The sequence below is a fragment of the Gopherus evgoodei genome, chromosome 1 (assembly GCF_007399415.2).
Source record: "Gopherus evgoodei ecotype Sinaloan lineage chromosome 1, rGopEvg1_v1.p, whole genome shotgun sequence".
Classification (NCBI taxonomy): domain Eukaryota; kingdom Metazoa; phylum Chordata; order Testudines; family Testudinidae; genus Gopherus; species Gopherus evgoodei.
This window is the reverse complement of record NC_044322.1, coordinates 182223009-182249736: the sequence shown is the minus strand read 5'-3', so window position 1 is coordinate 182249736 and position 26728 is coordinate 182223009. Positions and strand designations below refer to the sequence as shown.

General features: G+C 40.2%; 1 protein-coding gene across 4 annotated transcripts in view; it reads left to right on the top strand.

Annotated features, from left to right (window-relative positions):
* ROBO1 (roundabout guidance receptor 1) overlaps positions 1-26728 on the top strand; it is a 1055533-nt gene that overhangs the window by 911725 nt on the left and 117080 nt on the right. For all 4 annotated transcript variants that reach the window (XM_030580281.1, XM_030580292.1, XM_030580273.1 and 1 more), the window contains one exon: positions 25904-26024. In XM_030580281.1, coding sequence (XP_030436141.1) covers positions 25904-26024 — 121 coding nt within the window. The remainder of the gene's footprint in view (positions 1-25903; positions 26025-26728) is intronic.

The following is a 26728-nucleotide window of genomic DNA, read 5'->3' as shown; positions in this document are numbered from 1 at the left end:
TGGACATGCATCGAGGTTCATGGTTTCCTCTTTCCTCGCGAGGTTCAGAGCATCTCCCTTTTGATGGTGATAAACTCTTTGCTTCCACCACGAATGAGGTGCTCCACTCAATGAAGGACTCAAGGGCAACTCTTCAATCCTTAGGCATCCAAACCCCTACAACCAGAAGGCGACAATACAGATATCAACCTTACCACCATCCACGCTACCCCCCATATACTCAGCATTTCCCAAGATCTCAGGATCAACAACAGCAACACCAACGCCAGAGATCCAGATACCAGCGGCATCGCCCCAATTCTTCCGGGATGCCCCAACTTCCTCCAACTAATGAGCAGATTTGAACCTTTGGTCGAGGGTCTCATAAACATTGTCCCAACTTCAGCGTATGCACTACCTACAACTATCTTTGGACATCGCCTACAGCCATTTTTGCACCAATGGCAAAATATTACCACCGACAAGTGGGTTCTAGAGGTCATCACAACTGGGTATTCTATCCCCTTCCTCTCCTTACCTCCCACCCACCCATGCTCCCCATCCCTCTGCAGGGACACCTCTCACAAGCTACACCTCCAGCAAGAAGTACATCATCTCCTTCACCTGGGGGCTATCGAACTTGTGCCCGAATGCCACAAGGGGAAAGGGTTCTACTCCCATTATTTCTTAACAGAAAAGAAAACTGGAGGATGGCGACCGATCCTCGACCTCAGGAGACTCAACAAATTTGTCAAAAAGCAAAAGTTCAAGATGGTTACTCTCACCACCATAATTCCATCCCTGGAGCAGGTGATTGGTTTTCAGCCCTCGACCTATAAGATGCCTACTTTCACGTCACTATCCACCCGTCCCACAGACATTTTCTTCGTTTTACCCTCGGCTCAACACATTTCCAGTACAGAGTTCTACCATTCGGCCTTTCCACTGCCCCTCGAGTTTTCTCCAAGCTCCTAGCGGTAGTCACTGCCTACCTCAGGAAAAAAGGAGTCATAATATTCCCTTATCTCGACAATTGCCTCCTGAAGGCCTCCACATTCAATGAGGCCCTCCGCTTCACACAACTCACCATCGATTGCTTCCAATCCCTGGCCTGCAAATAAACAAAAGCAAATCCACATTAAGTCCTACCCAGCACCTGGAATTTATAGGAGCAAGCCTCGACTCCACAACCGGACTGGCATCTCTCCCACCCGACTGATTCAATACCATAAAACTGCTGGCTACGAGACTTTGCAACAGCCCCCTGGTCACTGCCCGAGACTGCCTCCAACGACTAGGGCACATAGCCTTGTGCACCTTCGTGGTCCAGAACACACGTCTACATGAGATGCTTCCAAGCTTGGTGGGCCACAGTTTACAAACCAAACGTGCACTCAGTAAACAAACTCCTGGCCATACTCTATCGAGTCAAAGACTCTCTCATATGGTGGACAGTCCCCTACAACCTCTGCTGTGGAGTCCCCTTCCTCCAGACCTCCCCAACTCTGACAATGGCAACTGATGCATCCCTCACGGGCTGGGGGGCACACATCTCTCACCAAACAGTCCATGGGCTATGGTCTCTTTCCAAGACCTCCCTGCACATAAATGTTCTAGAAGTTCGAGCTATACGGAATGCCTGCCGCTGCTTCCTTCCACTAATCAAGAATCAGCATGTACGCATAATGACAGACAACATTGCCTGCATGTTCTATGTAAACAGACAAGGAGGGGCTCGTTCCCACTCTCTTTGCTCAGAGGCCATAAAACTCTGGAATTGGTCCCTTGCGAACCACATCCGCATATCAGCTACTTATCTCCCAGGGGTGATGAACACCACTGCCGACGAGTTAAGCAGATGTTTCCCTTCGGGGCACGAAGGGGAGATAGATGAGGGAATCATCTACAACATATTTCGCTCTTGGGGTCACCCAACCATAGATCTCTTTGCAACCGCGAAAAACACGAAATGACTCAATTTTTGCTCCAGGGCGGGACTGGGCAAACACTCCCTCGGAGACGCATTCATGATCCCATGGCACCAGGACTTAGCTTATGCATTTCCCCCAATACCATTGCTCAACAGGGTCCTCATAAAGATACGAACGGATCTTGCCAGGGTGATCTTGATCGCACCTTCATGGCCAAGACAACCATGGTTTCCTTTCCTTACCAGAATGTCAATTCGACCACCAATCTCCCTGCCTCTCATCCCAAACCTTTTATCACAGCAACACGGCCAGCTTCTTCACCCCAATCTCTCCATGCTTCATCTCAAAGCCTTGTACCTGCATGGTTCTCCCAACGAGAACTAGACTGTTCCGACCAAGTTCAGAGGGTACTTCTACACAGCAGAACACAATCCACCCATACCACCTATCTCCGAAAGTGGAAACGATTCACAAAATGGTGTTCAGCTAAACAACTGTCTCCTACCTTAGCACTTCTTCCCTGCATACTCGACTATCTATTGGACATTAAGCAATCCGGCCTTTCCTTCAGCTCCATCAGAGTCCACTTAGCTGCCATCACAACCTTTCATGGTACAGTTGACAATACCTCGGTCTTCGCTCATCCCATCACCAAGCATTTTCTGAAAGGACTCCAAACCTTATATCCAGACATTAAGCCACTTACTCCTCCATGGGATCTTCACCTAGTATTGTCCTGTTTAACTCATCAACCCTTTGAGCCCGTAGCCACCTGTTCCCTCTTGCACCTCTCGATGAAAACAGCCTTTTTGTTGGCAATTACCTCCGCCAGACGGGCAGGCGAGATAGCAGACCTTATGGCAGATCCACCATGTACTCTCTTCTTCAAGGACAAAGTTACTCTATGCCTACACCCAAAATTCATTCCAAAAGTTCACGCTTCATTTCATGTCAATGAACCAATACATCTACCAGCTTTCTTTCCGAAACCACATGCAAACTCCTTCGAAGCCACAATGCACACACTTGATGTGCGCAGGGCCTTATCCTTCTATTTGGACAGAACCAAACCCTTCAGAAACTCTCCTAGACTCTTTGTCTCCATTGCGGAGCACTCCAAAGGCATGCCTGTCTCTACCCAGAGACTTTTGAACTGGATCTCCGATTGCATACGACTCTGCTATCAGATAAAAAATGTTACACCTCCAGCATTGATCAGAACACATTCCACTAGATCTGTATCTACCTCTGTAGCCTTCTTACATAAAGTACCATTGACTGACATTTGTAGAGCAGCCACTTGGTCCTCCGAGCACACATTTGTCAAACACTATGCCCTTACTCAGGGCCCTCTCTCTGACACTCAATTAGGCAGGGCAGTATTATCTGCTGCATTCCTGCCAAATCCGAAGTCCCTACCTCCTTGAGATACACTGCTTCGAAGTCACCTAGAGTGGAGCACCCACAGGGACATCTCTCGAAGAAGAAAAGGAGGTTACTCACCTTGTGCAGTAACTGACGTTCTTCGAGATGAGTGTCCCTGTGGGTGCTCCACTACCCACTCTCCTCCCCTCTACTTCGGAGTTGGGGTAGCCTCCGTTGTAGAGAAGGAACTGAGTAAACCGGCCACGCATGCTCACTAGAAGTATACTCAGAGCGGGGGCCAGGCTCTGAGCATGCGTGGCTGGTACAAGTACTGCTGCAGAAATCTCCGATCAAAGGCGCAGGGGCGCACCGACGCCTAGAGTGGAGCACCGGGACGCTCATCTCGAAGAACATCAGTTACTGCACAAGGTGAGTAACCTCCTCTTTCAAAATTTGGTTCCCAGACCAATTTGTAGAAAAATACTAACATGGAGTCCAGAGACATGTGGTCTGGTCACATGTCCTTGTAGAGTCATAGCAGCCATATGGACGGAGCTGTCTGGAGCTTTCTGAGGAAGACTCACCAGGTAGGAGATAAGCTTCTCGTCAGGCCTGTTGTTTTCCCTAATGGCTTATTGGCCTGAATAAACCCTTCCCACCCAGCTGTCTATCCTGAAAGATCTTGTCTAGTGGGCATTACCCAGGTGTAACTACATTTGAAGTATACATACATAGTCAGTATTTATAACTTCATATACAAGAATGATACATGCATACAAATTGGATAATAATATTCAGCAAATTATAACTTTTTCAATGATTCCTTACATGAAGCGTGTCAAGGTTCCTTCTCCACTCTGAACTTTAGGGTACAGATATGGGGACCTGCATGAACACCTCTAAGCTTAACTACCACCTTAGATCTGGTTTTGCTGCCACCAATCCCAAATACTAATTCCCTTCCCTGAATAGTCTTGAGAGACTTCTTCACCAAGTTCCTGGTGAACACCAATCCACTCCCTTGGATCTTAATACAAGGAGAATTTAACCATCCCCCCTCCTTACCCCCACTAGTTCCTGGTGAATCCAGATCCAATCCTCTTGGATCTTAAAACAAGGAAAAAATCAATCAGGTTCTTAAAAAGAAGGCTTTTAATTAAAGAAAGAAAGGTAAAAATCATCTCTGTAAAATCAGGATGGAAAATAACTTTACAGGGTAATCAGATTCATACAGCCCAGAGGAACCCCCTCTAGCCTTAGGTTCAAAGTTACAGCAAACAGAGGCAAAACCTCTTAGCAAAAAGGAACATTTACAAGTTGAGAAAACATAGTTAAACCTAACACGCCTTGCCTGGCTGTTACTTACAAGTTTGAAATATGAGAGGCTTGTTCAGAAAGATTTTGAGAGCATGGATTGATGTCCTGTCCCTCTTAGTCCCAAGAGTGAACCACCCCCAAAACAATGAGCACAAACAAAAGCCTTCCCCCCATTGTTGCCCTTATTGGTTCTTTGGGTTAGGTGTCAGCCAGGTTACCTGAGCTTCTTAACTCTTTACAGGTAAAAGGATTTTGGTGTCTCTGGTCAGGAGGGATTTTATAGTATTGTACATAGAAGGGCTGTTCCCTTCCCTTTATAGTTATGACAATCCGTCTCACATAAAGTACATCGTAATTATGCTATAATCATATCATCATAATATCACTGTGAAGAATATGGGGTGCAGTGTCACACTGGCCCCAGAACATTCAAAGATCTTCTTTCCAGTAAAGTAGCAATGTGAGTCCAGCAGGACTACTAATGGATTTGAGTACAGGTCATATAGTATATTTAAGATTTCAAGAGAAGTAATACATCTATTATTTCTCAAGAAAATGTTAGTTTAAGGATAGGTTGGAAGTTGTCTATATGAAGGCTTATAAAATGGACATGCTCTTCTGTTGGAACTTTGTTAATTATTCCTGTTCAGGGCTGCAGTATTTCATAATTGTTTCTGACTTCATAGAAAACATTAAATTGACGGTTTGCCATGAAAAATGAAGTATTCAAATCTTCCTCTGGTTGCACATGCACAGACATGTGGGTGCGGCTGAGAGAGCAATCTTTCTGAAGTAGGGATGAGAGTACCGGAGGCACATAGAGTGGGACTTGGCTAAAGCACAACTGGTCAGCCAAAGAGCTGCTGGCTATGGAGACACCTATGAGGATACAGCATTTGAGGGACACCAGAAGGAGTTGACTAAAGGAGTCATGAGGGGCACGGTGGCACCCAGGTAGTATGAGGGGACTGTGAAAGAGGGACTAGTGATCTGAAGGAACAGGAGGAGCTTACGAGCTGGCAAACAGAAAACCCTACAGAGATACAGAGTTCACCCAGAAAAGAGAGACAGAGAATCATTCCTAAGCCAACACCACAGGGCATGAGGAGTCTCCACAGAAAAAGAATTTGCCAGACTCAGGGACAGGTGACAGAGACAGGTCTCTTCCAGTGTGATCATCTGTGGACGAGACCAAACTATCTCAGAGATTATGTAACCAGCTGAGTCTGTGCTAAAGACAAAACTTCAGTCTGGCCGAAGGCTGAATAAACCTTTCATATTTGAGGGAAAATGGAATAAGACCTGCAACAAGTTTAGGAGAAAAGAGAATTCCTAGAGACAACGGTACTATTAAAAATGTAATGCTCCAAAAAGCTAAAACATGAATGAAAACTTCTCTGGGGAATGTACTGAAATAATTCCAGCACTGGTTTGGTTGACACTGGCAATGTTGCCCCACAGAATATGTGATCTGATTCCTTGAAAAGAGTATACAGCCTTAATAATGCTTTTGATTCAAGGTTACTTATCTTGGTATTTTTATGTTTTGTGGCATGGCTTTCCCAGTGGTGGCTTATACCATATTATAATACATGTTTTGAATGTTTGGATGGGGGATTTTTTTGTTTGTTTGTTTTCTTTTATATAACTTTTGCCTTTGTAGATGTGTCCAGATTTTATTAAAATTTAATCTGATGGCCTGTGGCTCCTTAAACCATTTTGAATTGTGGTGTTCAGTCTATGATCCTGTCTTAAGGTTAAGACTTCTAAGAGTCAGGCCTCAAAGGAGGGCTGATGAAAACTGGGGCTCTGTTCAATTTTGTCATATGGAAATGTACATTTAGTTCAGTTTGGAGCTGTTACTTTGGATGCTGCTATTGAAAAGTATCTTGTTAGTCATTTTACAATGCATGCTAGCTGTTCCAGATTTTAGGAATGAATGAACTGTTTCATTTCTCTAAAGCCCTGCTACATTACATAGAATTAAAATTTTGATGTCTCTCACCACAAGAATGCAGATAGATTGAAAATATGTTTTTAAAGTGAACTGCAAAGCATTTTTCTAAAGGAAAAATAATTTTAGATAAGAGGAAAGATGGTCTTGTGTTTGAAGCACAGTTAAGTCTGCAAGTCAGGAAGCTGTATTCTTGTAGTTCCAGCTGTGTTGCAGTTTTGTTCTTTGCAGTAAGATCTTTAGCAAATCACTTAAGCTCTCTGTGCATCTGATTTTCCATCTTCGAAATTGATATGATTATACTTATCAGCCTCACAGGGATGATGTGAGGCTCAGTTTATTAATGCCTGTAAAATACTTAGAGATCCTTGAAAAGAGAGTGCTATAGAAGTGCAAAGTATTATTATTAAATCCTAAATCATTAACAGATTTTATATGTATATGTTAAAATAAAACTGTTAAGTCTACACTTATATAACATGACCTAAATTGAGGATTCCATGTTCCCCCTATAATAGCAGATGCCATTATTCTCTGAAACAGCTGCACTGCTGTTGACATTTTACCAGTTTTTCAAAAATATTCTATTTTGTAACGCAAATATATTTGTGATATTGTAAGTTTGCATGTGGAGTTCCCTATTTTGGCTCACGGGAATAGTTCCACTGAGTTTAATGTGATCACTCAAATGTGTAAATGTTTACAGGATAAAGCTCTTAGACTGTAAATGTTTTTAGATCTCACTTCATGTTAAAAGAAAATATCCAAGTTTGAGCAGTTGTTCTCATAGCTGAATGTGGAAAATTTTAAATGCACAGGTGTTTTAGAACTTCTGTCTGCACTTGGAGTCATGGATCTTGAAAGTCTATTAATTGTTCCTGCATCCTCTGTACGATTATAACTCCTATTGAACTCACTGGGAATTTTGTATTCAAAATGGCTGCATGATCAGTTCACGTTATAAAGTGTTTCATATATGGTGTTCTCTCAGGGTGAAATCATGGCCTTCCTGAGATCAGTTGAAGTTTCTCATTCTTAAATGTTAATTATCTATAAGACCACTTCCAATCTGCAGGTGGCAGTTGATGACTTCAGATTAATCCTTCCAAAATTGAGGGATTTTGTAGAATGATGATTATTCCATTCTGTTAAGAAATTCTGTACATATCTAAGAAATTATTACGAGATGGTTTAAGCCTCTTATTCTGAAGCTTACAAATGTAGATGATCACAGCACTTTGGAGGGAAAAAAAAGTTAATGTATTAAGAAACTTGGAAATTTAAAGTAGAATATAGAAACAGCTGTTCATGTTTACAAAATCCTTTAATGCAGCTTAGTTACACCAGTCTAGTATGTCTGGTCTGAAAATAGTAAGAATGTAACCTTTGAAAATGTTTTAATCTTTGGGACTTCAATAGGAGCAGGACTGGGTCCTCCATGTTTTAGTCAGAAAGTGGTCTAAACTATATATAAATATGTGTGGTGGTGTTTAGGGGTGCGTGTGTGTGTGTGTGTGTGTGTATTAGGGCTGATTTAATTGCAGGATTAATCTCGCTGTTAAACAATAATAGAATACCATTTATTTAAATATTTGTGGGTGTTTTCTACACTTTCAAATATATTATTTCAGTTACAGCACAGAATGTCAAGTGTACAGTACTCACTTTCTATTTATTTTTGAATACACATATTTGCACTGTAAAAAACAAAAGAAATAGTATATTTCAATTCACCTAATACAAGTACTGTAGTGCAATGTCTTTATCATGAAAGTTGAACTTACAAATGTTGAATTATGTACAAGAAATAACTGTGTTTAAACATGAAACAATGTAAAACTTTAGAGCCGACAAGTCCACTCAGTCCTACTTCAACCAGTCGCTCAGACAGACCAGTTTGGTTACATTAGCAGGAGATTATGCCGCCTGCTTCTTGTTTACATCACCTGAAAGTGACAACAGGCATTCACGTGACATTGTTGTAACTGGCGTTGCAAGATATTTATGTGCCAGATGTGCTAAAGGTTCATATGTCCCTTCATGCTTCAGCCACCTTTCCAGACAATATGCATCCAAGCTGATTGACGGGTTCTGCTCGTTAATGATTCGAAGCAGAGCTGACCGATGCATGTTCACTTTCATCATCTGAGTCAGATGCCATCAGCAGAAGGTTGATTTTTTAAAATTTATTTATTTATTTATTTATTTATTGGTGGTTCAGGTTCTGTAATTTCTGCATCGGAGTATTGCTCTAAGACTCCTGAAAGCATTCTCCACACCTCGGTGCTCTCAGATTTTGGACAGCACTTCAGATTCTTAAACCTTGGTCAGGAGCTGTAGCTATTTTTAGAAATCTCACATTGGTACCTGTCGTAAACAGATAGCTAAGGGTTAATGTCTCTTTCACCTAAAAAAAAAAGTAACCTGAAGCACCTGACCAGAGGACCAATCAGGAAACCAGACTTTTTCAGATCTGGGTGGAGGGAAGTTTGTGTGCGAGTCCTTTGTTCTTGGTTTTCTGCCTGTACTCTCTCAGCTATGAGGAGTGATTTTTTCTATTTCCTGCTTTCTAATCTTCTGTTTCCAAGTTGTAAGTACAAAGATGGTTTGTTGTTTTGTATTTACATGTCTACAGTTGCTGGAGTGCTTTGAATTGTATTCTCTTTGAATAAGGCTGTTTATTCAATATTCTTTTAAGCAATTGACCCTGTATTTGTCACCTTAATACAGAGAGACCATTTTTATGTATTTTTCTTTCTTTTTATATAAAGCTTTCTTTTAAAACCTGTTGGAGTTTTTCTGTAGTGGGGAACTCCAGGGAATTGAGTCTGCAGCTCACCAGGGAATTGGTGGGAGGAAGAAGTCAGGGGGAAATCTGTGTGTGTTATATTTACTAGCCTGACTTTGCATTCCTTCTGGGTGAAGAGGGAAGTGCTTGTGTTTCCAGGACTGGAAATAGAGAGGGTGGACTCCCTCTGTTTAGATTCACGGAGTTTGCTTCTTTGTATCTCTCCAGGAACACCTGAAGGGGGGAAGGGAAAAGGTTTATTTCCCTTTGTTATGAGACTCAAGGGATTTGGGTCTTGGGGTCCCCAGGGAAGGTTTTTGGGGGGACCAGAGTGCCCCAAAACACTCTAATTTTTTGGGTTGTGGCAGCAAGTACCAGGTCCAAGCTGGTAACTAAGCTTGGAGGTTTTCATGCTAACCCCCATATTTTGGACACTAAGGTCCAAATCTGGGACTAGGTTTATGATAGTACCTTCTTTGATTTACAAACAGTGTCACTGTAGATTTGGCAAACAACATGTTCTGGGTCATCACCTGGGACTGCTATAACATGGAATATATGGTGGAATACAGGTAAAACAGAGCAGTGGCCATACAATTCTCCCCCAAGGAGTTCAGTCACAAATTCAATTAACGTGCTATTTTTTTTAACAAAGCTCATCAGCGTGGAAGCATGTTCCCCAGAATGTTGCCTGAAGCATGAAAGGGCATACAAATGTTTATCATATCTGGCATGTAAATACTTTGCAATGCTGGCTACAAAAGTGCCATGCAAATGCCTGTTGTCACTTTCAGGTGATATTGTAAATAAGAAACAGGCAGCAGTATCTCCTGTAAACATAAACAAACGTGTTTGTCTTTGCGATTGTCTGAACAAGTAGGACCGAGTGGACTTGTAGACTCTAAAGCAGGGGTCGGCAACCTTTGAGAAGTGGTGTTCCAAGTCTTCATTAATTTAAGGTTTCGTGTGCCAGTAATACATTTTACATTGAGCCGCTCAGCCTGCTGCTGGTTTGTGATTCCGTCCGCTGGCCCCTCCGGGTGGGGTCCCAGCCACTGGCTCTGCTCAGCCTGCTGCCGGGCTGGGGTTCCGTCCACCAGGTCAGCAGCAGGCAGAGCTGGGCGGGGACCCCAGCTGGCAAGGGGCTGGCAGCCGGAACCCCAGATCAGGAGCGGGCTGAGTAGCTCAGCCTGCTGCCAGTCTGGAGTTCTGGCCGCTGGCTCCTGCCAGCCGGGGTCCTGCCCGCCGGCCCCTCTCAGCCCACTGCCAGCCTGGGTTTCCATTCATCCAGGCACACAGCGGCCTAAGCGGGCCAGCAGCCAGGATCCCGGCTGGCAGCAGAGTGCCACTAAAATCAGCTTGCGTGCCACCTTGGCACACATGCCGCAGGTTGCCGACCCCTGTTCTAAAGTTTTACATTGTTTTGTTTTTAAGTGCAATTATGTAACAAAAAAAATCTACATTTATAAGTTACACTTTCATGCTAGAGATTGCACTACAGTACTTGTATGAGGTGAGTTGAAAAATACTATTTTTATCATGTTTACAGTGCAAATATTTGTAATAAAAAATAATATAAAGTGAGCACTGTACACTTTGTACCCTTTGTATTCTGTGTTGTAACAGAAATCAATATATTTGAAAATGCAGACAAACATCCAAAAATATTTAATACATTTCAGTAAATCTTTTTGGGTTAATCGCATGAATTAACTGTGATTAATCGACAGCCCTAATATATATTGTGTGTGAATTTGGAGTCCATGAAAAAGGCTGAAGTTCCCTGTACTTGTAACGAATACATCATGGGCAGCAGGGCAAGCTTCCTCTCGCTCTCTTGCAAATGTGACTCAATTATTACCTTGAAGGTTCAGTTCTAGAGATACCAATTGAACCTTTGACCCTGCTGTCAACAGGGTTAACAAATCAATACAATCTGTGATGTTGGTTTCTTTGATCTGGATACCTGTCCATTTTAGATCATTACAAATTTGGGCTGGATTCAACTACTAGCTGCAGTTGAAATCCTCTTTATCCCATTACCATCTTATTCCCTCAGACGCATGTTTTGATTGTTCTTAGAAGAAATATAATTCATTCCTGTTTTGTACATTGATGCATAAAAATGTGTGAATTTTAAAAAGGGGGTTGCTCCATCCCTTGTTTGCATTACATATCAACCTTTAAAATGAAATATTTCTTTATACTTAATATTCTTAACTTATTGACCTACTCTCCAGGTCCCATTTATGACAAATGTGACTCTTCATGGGTCACCATGCCATTTTCATGTCCAAGAGGGCAGTACAGCAGTGTTGCACTGCTGACCTGCCAGCTTGTTAGTGTGCAGGCTTGGGGATTGATTCCCCAAGCAATAGGTACCCCGACCTAATCAGACTTGCACGCGAGAACAAAACTTTAACAGTGATCTGGTAAGTGTTAAGGCACAATAACTTGCCAAAAGCATGGAATGTGTGATCGTCACATGTCCTGTTAATAACGGCATATCAGGTCCCTGTGAAGGCTTTGCATTGCAGTTCAGGTTTAAAGCTGGGGTACCTATTCCTTTTTATTTGTTGGATGTGAAAGCCTTATGTATGGAGTGTTAGTGTGTTGTTGATAGTGTTGTAGGTAATAAGAAGGTGAAAAGGAGTGTGCACGTTTTTCACCTTACCTTCTTATTTCTATGATTTGAAAGTTTTGGGTGGGTGCCTCAATGTGGACTGTCACTAAACAGAGTTTTTGTTTGCTAATTTTATGGAACCCATTGTTTGTGGAAGAAGTTTGTTTAACATGTAGAAAGGTGGTTTATTGTCCTTCTGTAAATAAGAGTGTGCAAGATTCCTTTTATAAAGGAAATACAACTGTTTAAATATTAAAGCTGTGACACAAACACAACAAAAAGGACAAAAAATTAGGGCTGTTCCCCTTTACCCACACTACTGACGTGGTTATTATCCCTCATGGTGATGTAAGTGAAAATATTAGCTTTAAAGTTGATTATAATCAGTGCTGTTGATTTATGCTTCAGCTTGTAGTTTTCTTTACAGGAGGGATTTTGTATTTTATCATTTAGGTGCTGTTCTTACTTTGTTTCTATTGCTTTAATCATATACAATTAGGCCAAGATAGTTTTATGAAGCATCTTCTCTGCAGGATATTAATCACTTTATTTATCTTATCATTAGGAAGGGAAATGGATAAAATAACTCAAAATATATTTAAATGAAGAAGGCCTATGATGCACTGAGTAATTAAATTTAATTTCAAATCAAGAGGATTCCTTTTGAACATGTAACATTTTTATTTCACAGCTTAATAAGTTGATTAAGAAGATGTGAAAATTTCAGTGACTTCTTAAAAATTCAGTTTCTGTAGGGCAAAATAGGTATCCTTGTTGTTTTGCAGTTAAAAATCAGGTGAAGAAATAAGTTGCCCCTTATGTACCTATATAGCCATGCGATGCAAAAGGATACATCATGAAGAACCCAAGGACATCAAAGACATTAGTTAAGCACTGGAGTTCCAACTCCAGAACTATTAACACCACTTCCCACAGCCCCTTGTTAATCATTTGAAAGTCTCCTTTCTGAATAGTAACTAGTCTTAGCCCTGCTGAGATTGAACTCTGTTTACATCTGCCAGCCCCAAATACAATTCTCCTCTATGCGATGAGTAGCAGGTCATGGAAACTCTAATGATAGACCATGTCTAGCCTATCTGACATTAACTTTACTATATTCATATTCATGCTTTTAATACTTTGTGTTTTAGATAGATGATTCTCAATAGAGAGATGTTTTTGTTCTGCATGTAAGGGCACATCTCTGTTTGCATAACAATGGAATATTGAACAAAGTGTTTAGAATAGCTAGCAATTATGTATTTAAAGTCCATTTTTCAACAAAAAATGGCAACCCATCACATTACTTTACCAACATATGTAATCAGACAAATAAAATCCTGTGAAGTTTTAAGTTTGAAATGCCTGTGATGATTTTCCTTAAAGAATGATTTTGCAAAATGAGAGACAACAGACATCATCCCTTTGCACTTTTTAGGACATAGCTGAACTTAAGTATTGGACCTTCATAGATACAAATATATTATGATAATATGATGTGAACTTTTGACTATAAAAGTCATCAGGAGAGGTGTGCCTCGGCAATAGTAATAGTTAACTGATGTGTATCCACATATTGCAGAATGCTTAATTACATTGCTCTTGTGACTGTTGAGAAGAGAGCTAGGAAGACTTGGAAAGCTCATTTATGATGTCTTTAATATGCAGAGAGGTTAACAAGGATTTCTTTTAAATAGTGAATTTCATATTGAAGAAAATGTTCAAATACATCATACTTGCTTATCTGTCATTAATACCTCTCACTCTTATGTTTTTTCATATAATATTTAAGCTGCGCTGGCAATGAGGTAGAAAGCGCTTATGAAAACAGTGTTAGCTATGGCACTAGAATAATGTCAGTCAAGCAAATGTTTTTTTTTGTAGAAATGTTTAAAACATTTTCTCTAGAGGGAAAGTTAGTCCTCCTTTTGATTCTGTAATCACAATGTTTTTGTCTTTTCCATTCCCTCTCAACCAATACACACATTGCCAGGGGGGTTAAAAAACAAACCATCTCTGTGCTTTATATTGGCAAGCGTATCTGTTTCATTTACATTAGAAATATTAATGAAAAAAGTTAGGCAGCTAAGATTTCCCTTTTTCAGCAGTTTCTCCCGACTCCCTGCCATTTTTTTTTGTTGTGGTACAGTTTACAATACCCTACTAACAACAAGAATTGAGGCAAGAGTTTAAACACACCATGTCATCAGAGAGAAACAGCAAGAAACTGCCTCAGAGGAAGCCATTATCCCAGTAGGCGTTCACAGGCCTTTCAACAACTTGGTCAACCGCCAACTGAGAGCAGCAGACAAGAGAGCCACTACAGATAAGACAAGGAGGGAGAGCGTTCACTACTACTTTAATATCTCCAGTCTCTTCCACTATTTATAATGTAATCACTGACATTTACACATTGTGCTTTAAGCAGTTTGCTACTCTGAAGGTAAAGGCTCACATGTGAGGAGCAGACTTATTGTATCCTTGTTGTGTAAAGTATGTGTTGTTAGTAAGAGTGTTGGCCCATATTTCTTAAGTGTTTTAGGTGTAGACCAGGCCAGAGACAGCTAAAACCAGTGCCCACTTTTGAATATTTAGGTCCAAATGTCTATAAATTTAATTATATTTTAAAAGTTAGACTGAGAGGAGGTGTGATCCAACGGATAGGGCCCTGAGTAGGAATCAGGAGACCTAGGTTCTGTTCCCATCTCTACCACTGACCTACTGGGTGACTTTGGGCAAGTCATTTCATCTCTGTGCCACATTTCCCTTCCCACCCTTTGTCTGTCTTGTCTGCTTAGACTGTAAGCCCTTTGGGGCAGAGATTATTGTATGTCTTGTCTCTTGTATGTATTTATACAGTGCCTAGTAGTCATTTATACAGTGCCTAGTACAGCTGTACAGCATTGCATTGTACAGCGCCATGCAAGTCAGCAGCATTTAATCACATGCTTAAGAGTTTTCTTGAATTGGGGTCTAAATTTGCATTATATTTAATCTTAGTCAAATGTCTGAGAAGCAGCAACTTTTTGGATAAATAGGTTTTATTTGTTCATAGTTATATTTTATAATATATAGAAGTGTGTGTATTGCTGAGTTGGTAATACTGGTGATTCTGATTCAGAAGTAGAGCTGGTTGGACATTTAAAAAAATAATCAATGAAAGAATAGACAAACTTTTTACTCTACAATTTTTATTTTATTTTAAATTTTTAACAACATTTCTATTTTTGGACTAGTTTTGTTAAGAAGATCCTGTGTTCAGTTCTCACATCGGAACCTGGATTAATAACATGTGCTGACACTACAGTATAAAAGAGGTACTGCACTTTTGGAAGTATCATTCTTCAGGAGATAAGTTTAAGTGAAGTGTCTTCTCTCCATACTCAATGCCTTTGAAGGTGGAATCAGAAATCCATTTTCAGTTCTCAAAACCATGGCAGAAAACCCATGTATTGTAGCCAACATTCCATCTCTTTGTACACACTGGACCTGATTCTTCACTGCATTACACACATCAGTGTTAGAGTGGTATTTTTCCACTGAAGTTATAGTGATGTAAAAATGACATGTATAGTGCAATGAAGAATCAGGTCCACAATGTCCAATGTACAAAAAACAAGTCTGTCTCTTTCTCTCTAGTTCCTTCTGTCTCACAGAAGTGGAGGAGAGGACTATGCTGTTGACTACACAAGGCTGTTATTGTTGCCCACTCTTTCACTCCATTACTCATCAGTATAGCACGTTTTGGGAAGCCTTAGGTCTGAAATATGTTGTAGCAAATTGAATTGCACTAAATAACAAACAAAAAATAATTAGATGTTTAGGAAAAAATCAGAAAGACATAGTCTTTTTCATGGGTTGCCATTAGAAATCTTCTGTGTCTTAATGTGTGTGGCTTATTAAGCTCTTTTGTCTGATTAGGTTTATATAATTAAAAGCAGAAGAGATTCCGTGTATGGCTGAAAGAACTAATTAGGCCCAGTTGGTTTAGTATTTTAACCTTAAAGGTGTGTGAACAGCACTTCAGTGGAGATGCTTTGAAAAAATTCCTGTGTAACAGATACTTCAAACCATCTGACTTGCTTAAGGGCAAAGAACTGTAGACATACCAGGAACAGAGTTCAGTTCAAGTTCAATTTTATTTCTGATTTCAGTCACTGATTACAGTGAAAGATACATATATGACAAAATGCATCCAGGATATATTCATACAGTGGGCTAAATTTACACTCCTAATTTCAGTGCATACACATAGTAGTGCTAATGCAGTTCCAGCATGTTCTCACATTGAGGAAACACTATTTAGAGATGCAGATTTTCAGCGGTAGGTCACAAAAGACTGAGGGCTTCCATACACTGCAAAGTTAAGTCGACACAAGTCAGCTTACATTCACCTAACTATGGAGGTATACACACTGCAATGCTCTTCTTGCCGTTTTAACTGTTATACCAACATTATAAGACCACGTCAATGAGAGGCAAAGCACTTTGCGTGACATAGAGCAGTGCAATATCAGTCTAGTCACCACATTGCTTATGTTGCCCTAAGTGGCCTCCAGGAGGTGTCCCAGAATGTCCACTGTGACCGCTCTGGTCACTAGTTTGAGCTCCACTGCTCTGCAGTCGGGTACACAGGTATGCACCCATCCCTTATAAAGCCCAAAGAAGTTTTGAAATTGCTCTTCCTGTTTGCTCGGTGTGGAGAGCTCACATAGCTACTGCCACATGAGCATGCTGGCTCCACGCACCAAATGTGCTTCTGTCTGACTCTCCTGGGTCTGCTGGAGCACCCACTATATTTTCCTGTGGATGCTCCAATCCCAGATCACCTATGGAGTTGGTGCCTGTGATAGCGACACATGGTGCACTTCTCTCTGTGTCAAGTGCAAGAGCTGCTACTCTGGATGTGCTCCACCAACACAAGGTGTGCAGTGTGGACATGCAGCAGCAGTTTAATTATAGTGGTGGCTGTACGTTGACGTAACTAAAGTCAACTTAACTTTGTAGTGTAGATATAGCCTGAGTGTGCTTCAGCATTCACATGTTTTCTTTGTTGCTCAGTAAACTATATAACAAAAAGCAGACTAAGATCTAAGGAAAAGGATTCCCTACAACTTCTCTAAAGGTCTAGAGAGAGAGGACTCTTATACAGTGGAGGAGAAGTAACATAGTTTTGTTATGTGAGGATATTTGTTCATAGATTATAACAGAGTAAGTACTGCATAGTAAATATTTTGTGTACGTACTATCCACTGAGGTTTGAATAGTGGCATGAAAAATGTTTCACACAATTATTGGTCTAGTTCAAGTATTTTCATAAAGCACCACTTCTCTCTTTCTAAATAAGTTTTGGTTGGGGGTGGACTAATATGGGCTTTGTCATCAGTCCAGGCTGCCTTTGTAATTAAGAAGAACCAAATGTAAAACAAAGTTTAAGTAACTTTTGAATCTTTAATATTTTAAGCTAAAAGAGAAATACACTGAGTTTTAGATGTTCTTTCATCAAGATTATTTATGACACACTGTGTCTCTTGGCTGCTCCCACTTTCTGTGTTAATCAGGAGGAAATATCAAGTGTTCATGCAATTCTGATGTTTGGTGCCTGATAGTGCCAAGTGCTGACTGAGCACCTTCAAAATACAATTAAAGTTACCAAACAGCTCCAGGGACAGCTGACAGCTTTTAACACTTTGTAGATATTCATCATCTTGCAGGATTAGACTTTTAATGAAGTTGGCTGTAAGAGACAGTAAAACATTTTGAAGAGCAGAACCGAGCCTAACTCTGAAGCTCACATTTTTTGCACAGGCTGGGATGAATGCCAAAAGCGCCATGTAGGAGCTTAATGTTCTTTCAATATCTCCACCCTAAAGACTATTTTAAGTAGAGCAGTTCTGCTATAGATAAGCCATTATGCTCATTATCAGCACCACATCCCCAACCTACCAGCATCACAGGGGTTTGTTTGTTGACTTGTGTGGTGGAGAGAGGTGGTTTACAATTCGACTCTTAAATTTTGCTCTGAATAAAAACGTGATATAAGAAAGATCTCAGTCCAACAGCGTTTTCTTTTAAACTTTATTTCAGTTTGTGCGTGATATTTTTAGGAGAGGAGCATATTTTTGCCTAGAGACTTAAACAAAATCTTTCTTATTCATTGTTATAAGGATATTAATTTGGGAATGGTGAGTGCTACAGTCTGACTCATAAAACTTAAAACATAAAATGTGTGCAGCTTTTTAAAGTAATGTTGCTTGCTAAATTATGCATATGTTTTTCCTTTCTCCAAATCTCTTTTTTTAAAGCCCACTTCTTTAGCCTTTCTTCTGACACAGATCTCCTGCAACTCTGTGGGGTCTCACCTTCATTCTTTAACTATTTATGTCTTTCTTTCCAAAATTAGATTTTAAATTCTTCAAAGCAGGGGCAATGTCTGACTATATGCATATGTTGTGTGTCGCATGTGATAATACTGAAACACACTCAACATTACAATCCGCCATACATACTACCAGCAATGTTGTATGAATTGAGGACAGAATTTCACCCGTCAATCTGAGTTTCATTTCCTTAGGGATTTAAGTTACCCCTTAGCATTGTTTTAATGCATTGTAGGTCTTATGTATTAAATAGAATGACGACTACGAGTTGTAAATCAACACTTTAAATATGCCCGTGGTCTTTGTTGCTGGATTTCTCAAACATTTCTCTCTGGGTTTCTTTTCTTTCTATCCTTTGTAGATTTTTTTTGTTCTTTGCATATAAGGGCTGTTGATTAATAGCAGTTAACTCATACGATTAACTCAAAATTAATCGTGATTAATCACACCGTTAAACAATAAATACCAATTGACATTTATTAAAATATTTGGGATTTTTTCTACATTTTCTACTGGTTTCTATTACAACGCAGAATATGAAGTGTACAGTGCTCACTTTATATTATTATTTTTATTACAAATATTTGCACTATAAAATGATAAAATAAATAGTATTTTTCATTCACCTCATACAGGTACTGTAGTGCGATCTCTTTATCATGAAAGTGTAATGTACAAATGTACATTTTTGTTACATAACTGCGCTCAGAAACAAAAATATAAAACTTTAGAGCCTTCAAAACTGCTCAGCCCTACTTCTTGTTTAGCCAATTGCTAAGACAAACAAGTTTGTTTACATTTATGGGAGATAATGACGCCTGCTTCTTTATTTACAAATATCACCTGAAAGTGATAACAGGCTGTCACATGGCACTATTTTAGCCAGCGTTGCAAGGTATTTGTGTGCCAGATATGCTAAACATTCGTATGCCCCTTCATGCTTCAGCCACCATTGCAGAGAACATGCTTCCATGCTGATGATGCTCATTAAATATATGTGTTAATTAAATTTGTGACTCAACTCCTTGGGGGAGAATTGTATGTCTTCTGTTCTGTTCTAACAGTCTCAGATGACGACCCAGCACATGTTCGGGTTATGAACACTTTCACGACAGGTTTGACAAAATGCAAAGAAGTTACCAATGTGAGATTTCTAAAAATAGCTCCAGCACTCGACCGAAGGTTTAAGAATCTGAAGTGCCTTTCAAAATCTGAGAGGGACGAGGTGTGGCGTATGCTTTCAGAAGTCTTAAAAGAGCAACACTCTGATGCCAGACAACTCCCTTCCCCTTCCCTCCCCCGCCCCGGCTTAAGTGTAGGGTGGCGATTGGCTGAGCAATTGGCTGAAGTAGAACTGAGGCCATGTCTACATCTAAAATTTTGCAGCGCTGGTTGTTACAGCTGTATTAGTACAGCTGTATAGGGCCAGTGCTGCACAGTGGCCACACTTACAGCAACCAGCGCTGCAAGTGGTGTTAGATGTGGCCACACTGCAGCGCTGTTGGGCGGCTTCAAGGGGGGTTCCGGGAACGCGAGAGCAAACCGGGAAAGGAGACCAGCTTCGCCGCGGTTTGCTCTCGCGTTCCCGGAGCCACCCAGCAAACCGCAGGGAAGGAGACCTGCTTGCTCGGGGCTCCGGGAACTAGAGAGCAAACCGGGAAAGGAGACCCGCTTCGCCGCGGTTTGCTCTCGCGTTCCCGGAGCCACCCTGCAAACCGCAGGGAAGGAGACCTGCTTGCTCGGGGCTCCGGGAACTGGAGAGCAAACCGGGAAAGGAGACCCGCTTCGCCGCGGTTTGCTCTCACGTTCCCGGAGCCACCTGCAAACCGCAGGGAAGGAGACCTGCTTGCTCGGGGCTCCGGGAACTAGAGAGCAAACCGGGAAAGGAGACCCGCTTCGCCGCGGTTTGCTCTCGCGTTCCCGGAGCCACCCAGCAAACCGCAGGGAAGGAGACCTGCTTGCTCGGGGCTCCGGGAACTAGAGAGCAAACCGGGAAAGGAGACCCGCTTCGCCGCGGTTTGCTCTCGCGTTCCCGGAGCCACCCAGCAAACCGCAGGGAAGGAGACCTGCTTGCTCGGGGCTCCGGGAACTAGAGAGCAAACCGGGAAAGGAGACCCGCTTCGCCGCGGTTTGCTCTCGCGTTCCCGGAGCCACCCAGCAAACCGCAGGGAAGGAGACCTGCTTGCTCGGGGTTCCGGGAACGAGAGAGCAAATCAGGGAAGGAGACCAGCTTCGCCGCGGTTTGCTCTCGCGTTCCCGGAGCCACCCAGCAAACCACAGGGAAGGAGACCAGCTTGATTACCAGAGGCTTCCTCCTTCCACGGAGGTCAAGAAAAGCGCTGGTAAGTGTTTACATTGGATTACCAGCGCTGGATCACCAGCGCTGGATCCTCTACACCCGAGACAAAACGGGAGTACGGCCAGCGCTGCAAACAGGGAGTTGCAGCGCTGGTGATGCCCTGCAGATGTGTACACCTTCAAAGTTGCAGCGCTGTAACTCCCTCACCAGCGCTGCAACTTTCTGATGTAGACAAGCCCTGAGTGGACTTGTCGGCTCTAAAGTTTTACACTGTTTTATTTTTGAATTAAGTTATTTTTTGTACCTAATTATATATTTATAAGTTCAACTTTCATGATAAAGAGATTGCAGTACAGTACTTGTATTAAGTGAGTTGAAAAATACTATTTCTTTTCTTTTTTACAGTGCAAATATTTGTAATAAAAAATAAATATAAAGTGAGCACTGTACACTTTGTATTTTGTATTGTAATTGAAATCAATATATTTGAAAAATGTAGAAAACATTCAAAAATATTTAAATAAAATTGTCTTTATTATTGTTTAACAGTATAATTAATCGCGATTCATTTTTTTAATCGCACAATTATTTTATTTTTAAATATAGAGGGTGCATTTGTGTGTGTGTGTATAGTTAATATATGATATTTTGTAAATTTGAGTAACATTTTGTGGTTTTGGTTTATTGGTTGAATGAATTGATTTATTATTTGTATATCTTTGCTGTTGAGTGGTCATAATTTATTATTCTAAGTTTAACTCATAGACGCCCCCAACTTTTTGTATGGACATATTTTTGTTATTTAATAAAATTAAATTGGGATAGCTGAAATACTCATGAATGCCAAAGTGACTTGTCAGTTAAAGCCCATATAACATGCCGTCATATCATGTATTCTTTGTGCATAACATATGTTATAGAAAACCTGAGTTTATAAATATTCTAGAACTCACTGCTATAAAGCACGAGGGACCACCTGTGATCTGCTGTGTGTCCACATCTCTTCATTGACAGTTCCCAGCAGTTCCAGAGCCGTAAACACTTTTAATGGGTCTATTTTGTATCCTCCACTTGTAAAGCCAGGTGTCTTTTGTTACCAGAAGTTCAACTGTACAAGGCTTAGAGAGAGCCGTAAAATCTCTAAAAAAAGATTTGAATTAGATTTTCCATAAGTATAAAATATAGTGACTTTTAAAGTCTATTAATTTGAATCTTTCCAAGATTAGAAGCAAACACTGGGTCTCACTGGGAAGTGGTGGTATGAAATATTTTGAAAACAGACACTAGTACTTTTTGTTTGTAAGGAAAACTACTACTCCTTAGGTTGAAAATGTATCCCCTACTGCACAAAAGTGCCCCTTGCCTGTGGTTATGTTACACTGTTAGTTTTTTAACCCACAGAACAATCATTAGGTACTCTAAACTTCAGATGATAGATACTGATATATAGATATGCACACACGCACAATATGAGAGAGACCCCTAAAATATACTTAGCAAAACCACTGATAACTAGTTAGTCTCCCCACTCTGAGTAACTTTAGTTTGAATAATTTAATAGTTATTGCTCACAAAGAAGGGATTTGTCTCTTCGCTGCCCACCTTATTTCATTGTAGCTTGCAATTCAGCAGTAACAGAAGAAATGTGTTGGAAAATCTCAGTATGTAAATTATCCCCTCCATCTGCACTGACAGATCCATCCATGTTTTTCAGACATATACCTATTGTTACATCAAATCATTTGTCCACCTACTTCAGTGTCTCCTCTCTGCCATTGCTCAGAACTTCATGCTTGAGAGAAAAGTTGGGGTGGTGGTGGTAATGGATATAGGACACAAATCTGCTGTAGCTACAACTTTCCTCAGGCAAAGCTATTTTATGTTAAAACAAAGGATGATGTAATCTGTCCCATTCAATTGGGAGTTGGCTAATTGCTAAAAAGTAATGGGAAACATATGTAGTCAGTCAACAAAGGAAATACATTTTCAATCAGCAGTGAATAATTCATTCAGGATACATATAGTACTCTGTACTTACATGTGAGTATTATGCGCACACACCATATTTATGGGGAGATGATATCTATGTGATAAACATATCATAAACCTGTGCAATTTTTCATATTCCTATGATTGTATCACCTGCCCACTGAGCCAGCAACCCAGGAACTTACTTTAACATTCCTGACCCCTGTGCAGCTTCTGTCATCTTTTAAAAACAAACTACCATCCTGTCTGAGGCCCAGGAGGTACAAAAATGAGCCTTGAGACGGTTACCAGCTTTTCTAATCATAAAAATGTCAGAGCTTTAAATCTGATGTCTGAAGGTCCTTGAGGGTTAAAAAGAGGATCTTCATACATATATCACTCCTTATTGTTTGACCCAACACTCACGTCTAACTGGGAAGTATCCAAGGTATGGAGAAGTGACTTTAGGTAATTTTGAGTTGCTTTACATATTTGTTTTAATGTTTACCTCCATCCAAACTTTGTACAATTAGATTCATGGTAAGAAAGACACCTGACTTTGCAGATGGAAATGAGATCGTTCCAATAAGATTTTTTTTAAAGCTCTTTAAAATGTTCCTAGAATAGTGTTTTGGGTTTGTTTTTTTTTTGTAAATTATGGTTCATATAGAACAGTGCTACTCAGTTGGGCCGCCGCTTGTTGGTGGAAAGCCCCTGGCAGTCTGGGCCAGTTTGTTTACCTGCCGCATCCCCCGGTTCAGCCGATCGCAGCTCCCACTGGCCGTGGTTCGCTGCTCCAGGCCAATGGGGGCTGTGGGAAGTGGCGTGGGACAAGGGATGTGCTGGGTGCCTTTCCCACAGCCCCCATTGGCCTGGAGTGGCGAACGGTGGCCAGTGGGAGCCGCGATCGGCCGAACCTGTGGACACGGCAGGTAATCAAACCGGTCCAGACCGCTAGGAGCTTTCCACGAACAAGCGACAGACCAGCTTTGAGAAGCACTGATATAAAATGTGTGGTGATGTGTTATAACGGTTGATATAAAGGTGGGATTTTCATAAATGTCAAACCAGGAGCTCAAGTTTCATTCACGGTCAATGGAACTTGTGCTCTTAAGTCACTGAGGCACATGTGAAAATCCCCACCTTTCATCTGTGTAAGTTTGAGATGAGAGTAATTTAACCACCCTCAGGTAAGCCAATAAACTTTTATTTCACATCACCATATAGTCAACATTGATATAAGTATGCAGAGAGAGAGGTGTATATGTATATTTAGACATATTTATACAAATATGCACACACACAATGAATAATATAATACCTAGATAATATTTATTACTTTAAATTGTATTACTATGGGGAATATGAAATGAAAATCTAGTTGTGTACTTCATACCCTTCTCTTGCTATTTGAGGCTATAAGCAAATAAAAACACATTTACCTCACTTAAAAATAATATTTGCAAGTGACCTTAAATACTCCATTCGACATGCTTCAAATTCCAACTGAAATTTCATCATTGCTAGATCGCTAGATAAAGGACATCACTTTTTCTCTCCGAAATAATGTGTGCTAATGGCAAAAGCATGAAATTTGTGTTCAACACTATCTCAATAACTGACTGTCATCATTGTGTGTGTATATGTCTTACAATGATAATAAGAGTCCATTGCCGCTCAAGATGTCAAGTTCTCAAGGATAGATTTCTAGCTGTAGGCAACTTGTGCAAAATACTTCACATTGTGAACATTCTCTGGCTAGTCACTGATTGTATTAGGCCTTTTAATGTAACTTTGTAGGCACCTTTTTTTTCCCGTTACCTTTCAGTTTAAATTATTATCATATGTGATGTGAGTTTTAAGACTTTCCAACTTACAAAAATCATTAAAGAATATTTAAGTGGAATTGCAGGCAACAGGAAATTTATTCAAATTAATGTATGCATTCTGTTCTGTTGTGAACATGTTTTGTTTAAGTTTAAAAACTTAATTAACCAGGGCTTTTATTAAATGAAGAGGGATTCAGATTTTTGGCTTATATTTCATAATCTATTTTTAAGTAAAGTGTAGCTCTGTTCAATATGAAACGTCAAAGGGGAATTCTTTGCTTATACTAATTCAATTTCATTAACTTGCAAAGAAATGAACTAGGGTAAATATGAGCAGGAAGTTAGCTAGCTAACTCCAGATATTGCCAAATACAGGCTCTGTATACCTCTACCTGAGTGCTCAGCACTTTTGAATGTCGAACCCTTACTTATTTGTATAAATGTGGATTTAGGAGCTAAATGTTAGGCTTCCATTAAAACAAAATCTTGGTATAAATATATCTTACTGCTTCACAAGTTGTGAGGTATGGTATGTCTTGAGGATCTATCTTAGGGAAAAGGCATCATTTATTTACTCTGTCAGTACCAGTAATGGAGGACATAAGCAAGCCGACCCACACTCCTGGTGGTGCATGAGAAGTCAGATTTTTTTTTTTAAATGAGAAGCAGTTTTAAAATAGCCTTTTTTTTTCCTGTGAGGTACTTAACTGCTTTATGGTTAGTGGAATCTAATTAAATGTAAAGTTGTGATGCAGGTGAGAGGGTTTTTCTGATGTTGTAAATCATTCATAGTTTATAAACAAGAAGATCACAACTCAGCGCTGAAAGACAAATTTATCCCTAATGCGGGAATTAAATATATTTTCATCACCAAGCAGAAAGACATTAAAATAATTTGTATGCAAAGACCATGTTAGATGTTTCTGATTCTGATATGCTAACTGTAGAAAGGAAATTGTAGAACCTGTGGTTATCAAACATTAAACAAAAGCAAGAAACAGCCACTACTGGGCAGTACACAAATAGAAGTGGAGTATCTTCTGGATCCACAAAAGTGAAGAGGCTTTAGAATACAGAAATAAAAATGTATAAAGCTAATAAAGTGAACAAAATACTTTTGGTGTGAAACTTATTAATTAGCCTTATTTCCCCACGCAACCCCAAATTCCTGAAGCATGATTTCATATGGTGGTTTGTTATCCATAACTAAAAGGCTTTGCAGACTAAAACTTTCTCATTTTAGATGGAAGTCCAAATAAAATTTGCTCAGTATTCTGTATTTTGTGCTTTCTATTGGTGAAATGTCAATGTGCAGTAAATAAGATGCGCCAAGCAAGAGTCTACATTCAGCAATTAGTTCCATAATCATATTTAGCATCTACATAGCATGGTACATCTTTAAAGCACTTTACGGACGTTATCTAATTGATTATTTTAAAAGTAATTTTTATTATTCTTGATTTGTCCTAGATCAGAGGAGGAAAGCTCATGATTACCTACACGAAAAAGAATGATGCTGGCAAGTATGTCTGTGTTGGAACAAATATGGTGGGAGAACGAGAGAGTGAAGTGGCGGAGCTCACCGTTTTAGGTAAGAGAGACTCCATTGTGTGACATTTCATTAGTGAAAATGCCAGTATTTAATACAGCTTCATTTTTGGTGTCGGGAGAAGGAGTTTTAAAGCAAGGTTGTTGTTTTTTTAATCATCCATCTCCTTTGCTATGTTCATATTGGGCGTGTTCTTGTGACGGTCATGGATAGCTGCCTGATGGCATATTCCAGAAAACAATTTGTCATCAATATCTGTTCTTCAGCACAGAGTGGAATATTGTTGAAATAAAGAGGTTTGTTACTCCAGAAAGAGATGAAAATTGAGGGAAAAGAGGAAATAATGAACACAAGTCAGCAAACTATGCTGATTTGTGAACAGAAAATGTAGATTTTTTTTTTCACATGTGGTCAGATCTGACTTGGTTTTCACACTGCAGATAATTCCAGTTTTCACTGACCATAAAAAAATTATAAATAATATCAAAAAAGAATTAACTTCAATAATAAGCATATGTATCATTTTCTCCTTCCATGAGGAATTTAATATAATCTCAGAAATTTAACTGAATCATTTATGTAATGAAATCTTCAAATGTGGATAGATCTGCTTTATGCATACATATGCATTGACCTAGTAAAATAGGAAGTGGGCTACCACTTTGATACTTGCTGAGTGGCATAAATTTGCTACCATACAACTAGCTCAAATGATCCTAGAAACATTACACCATGTCTAATCATCA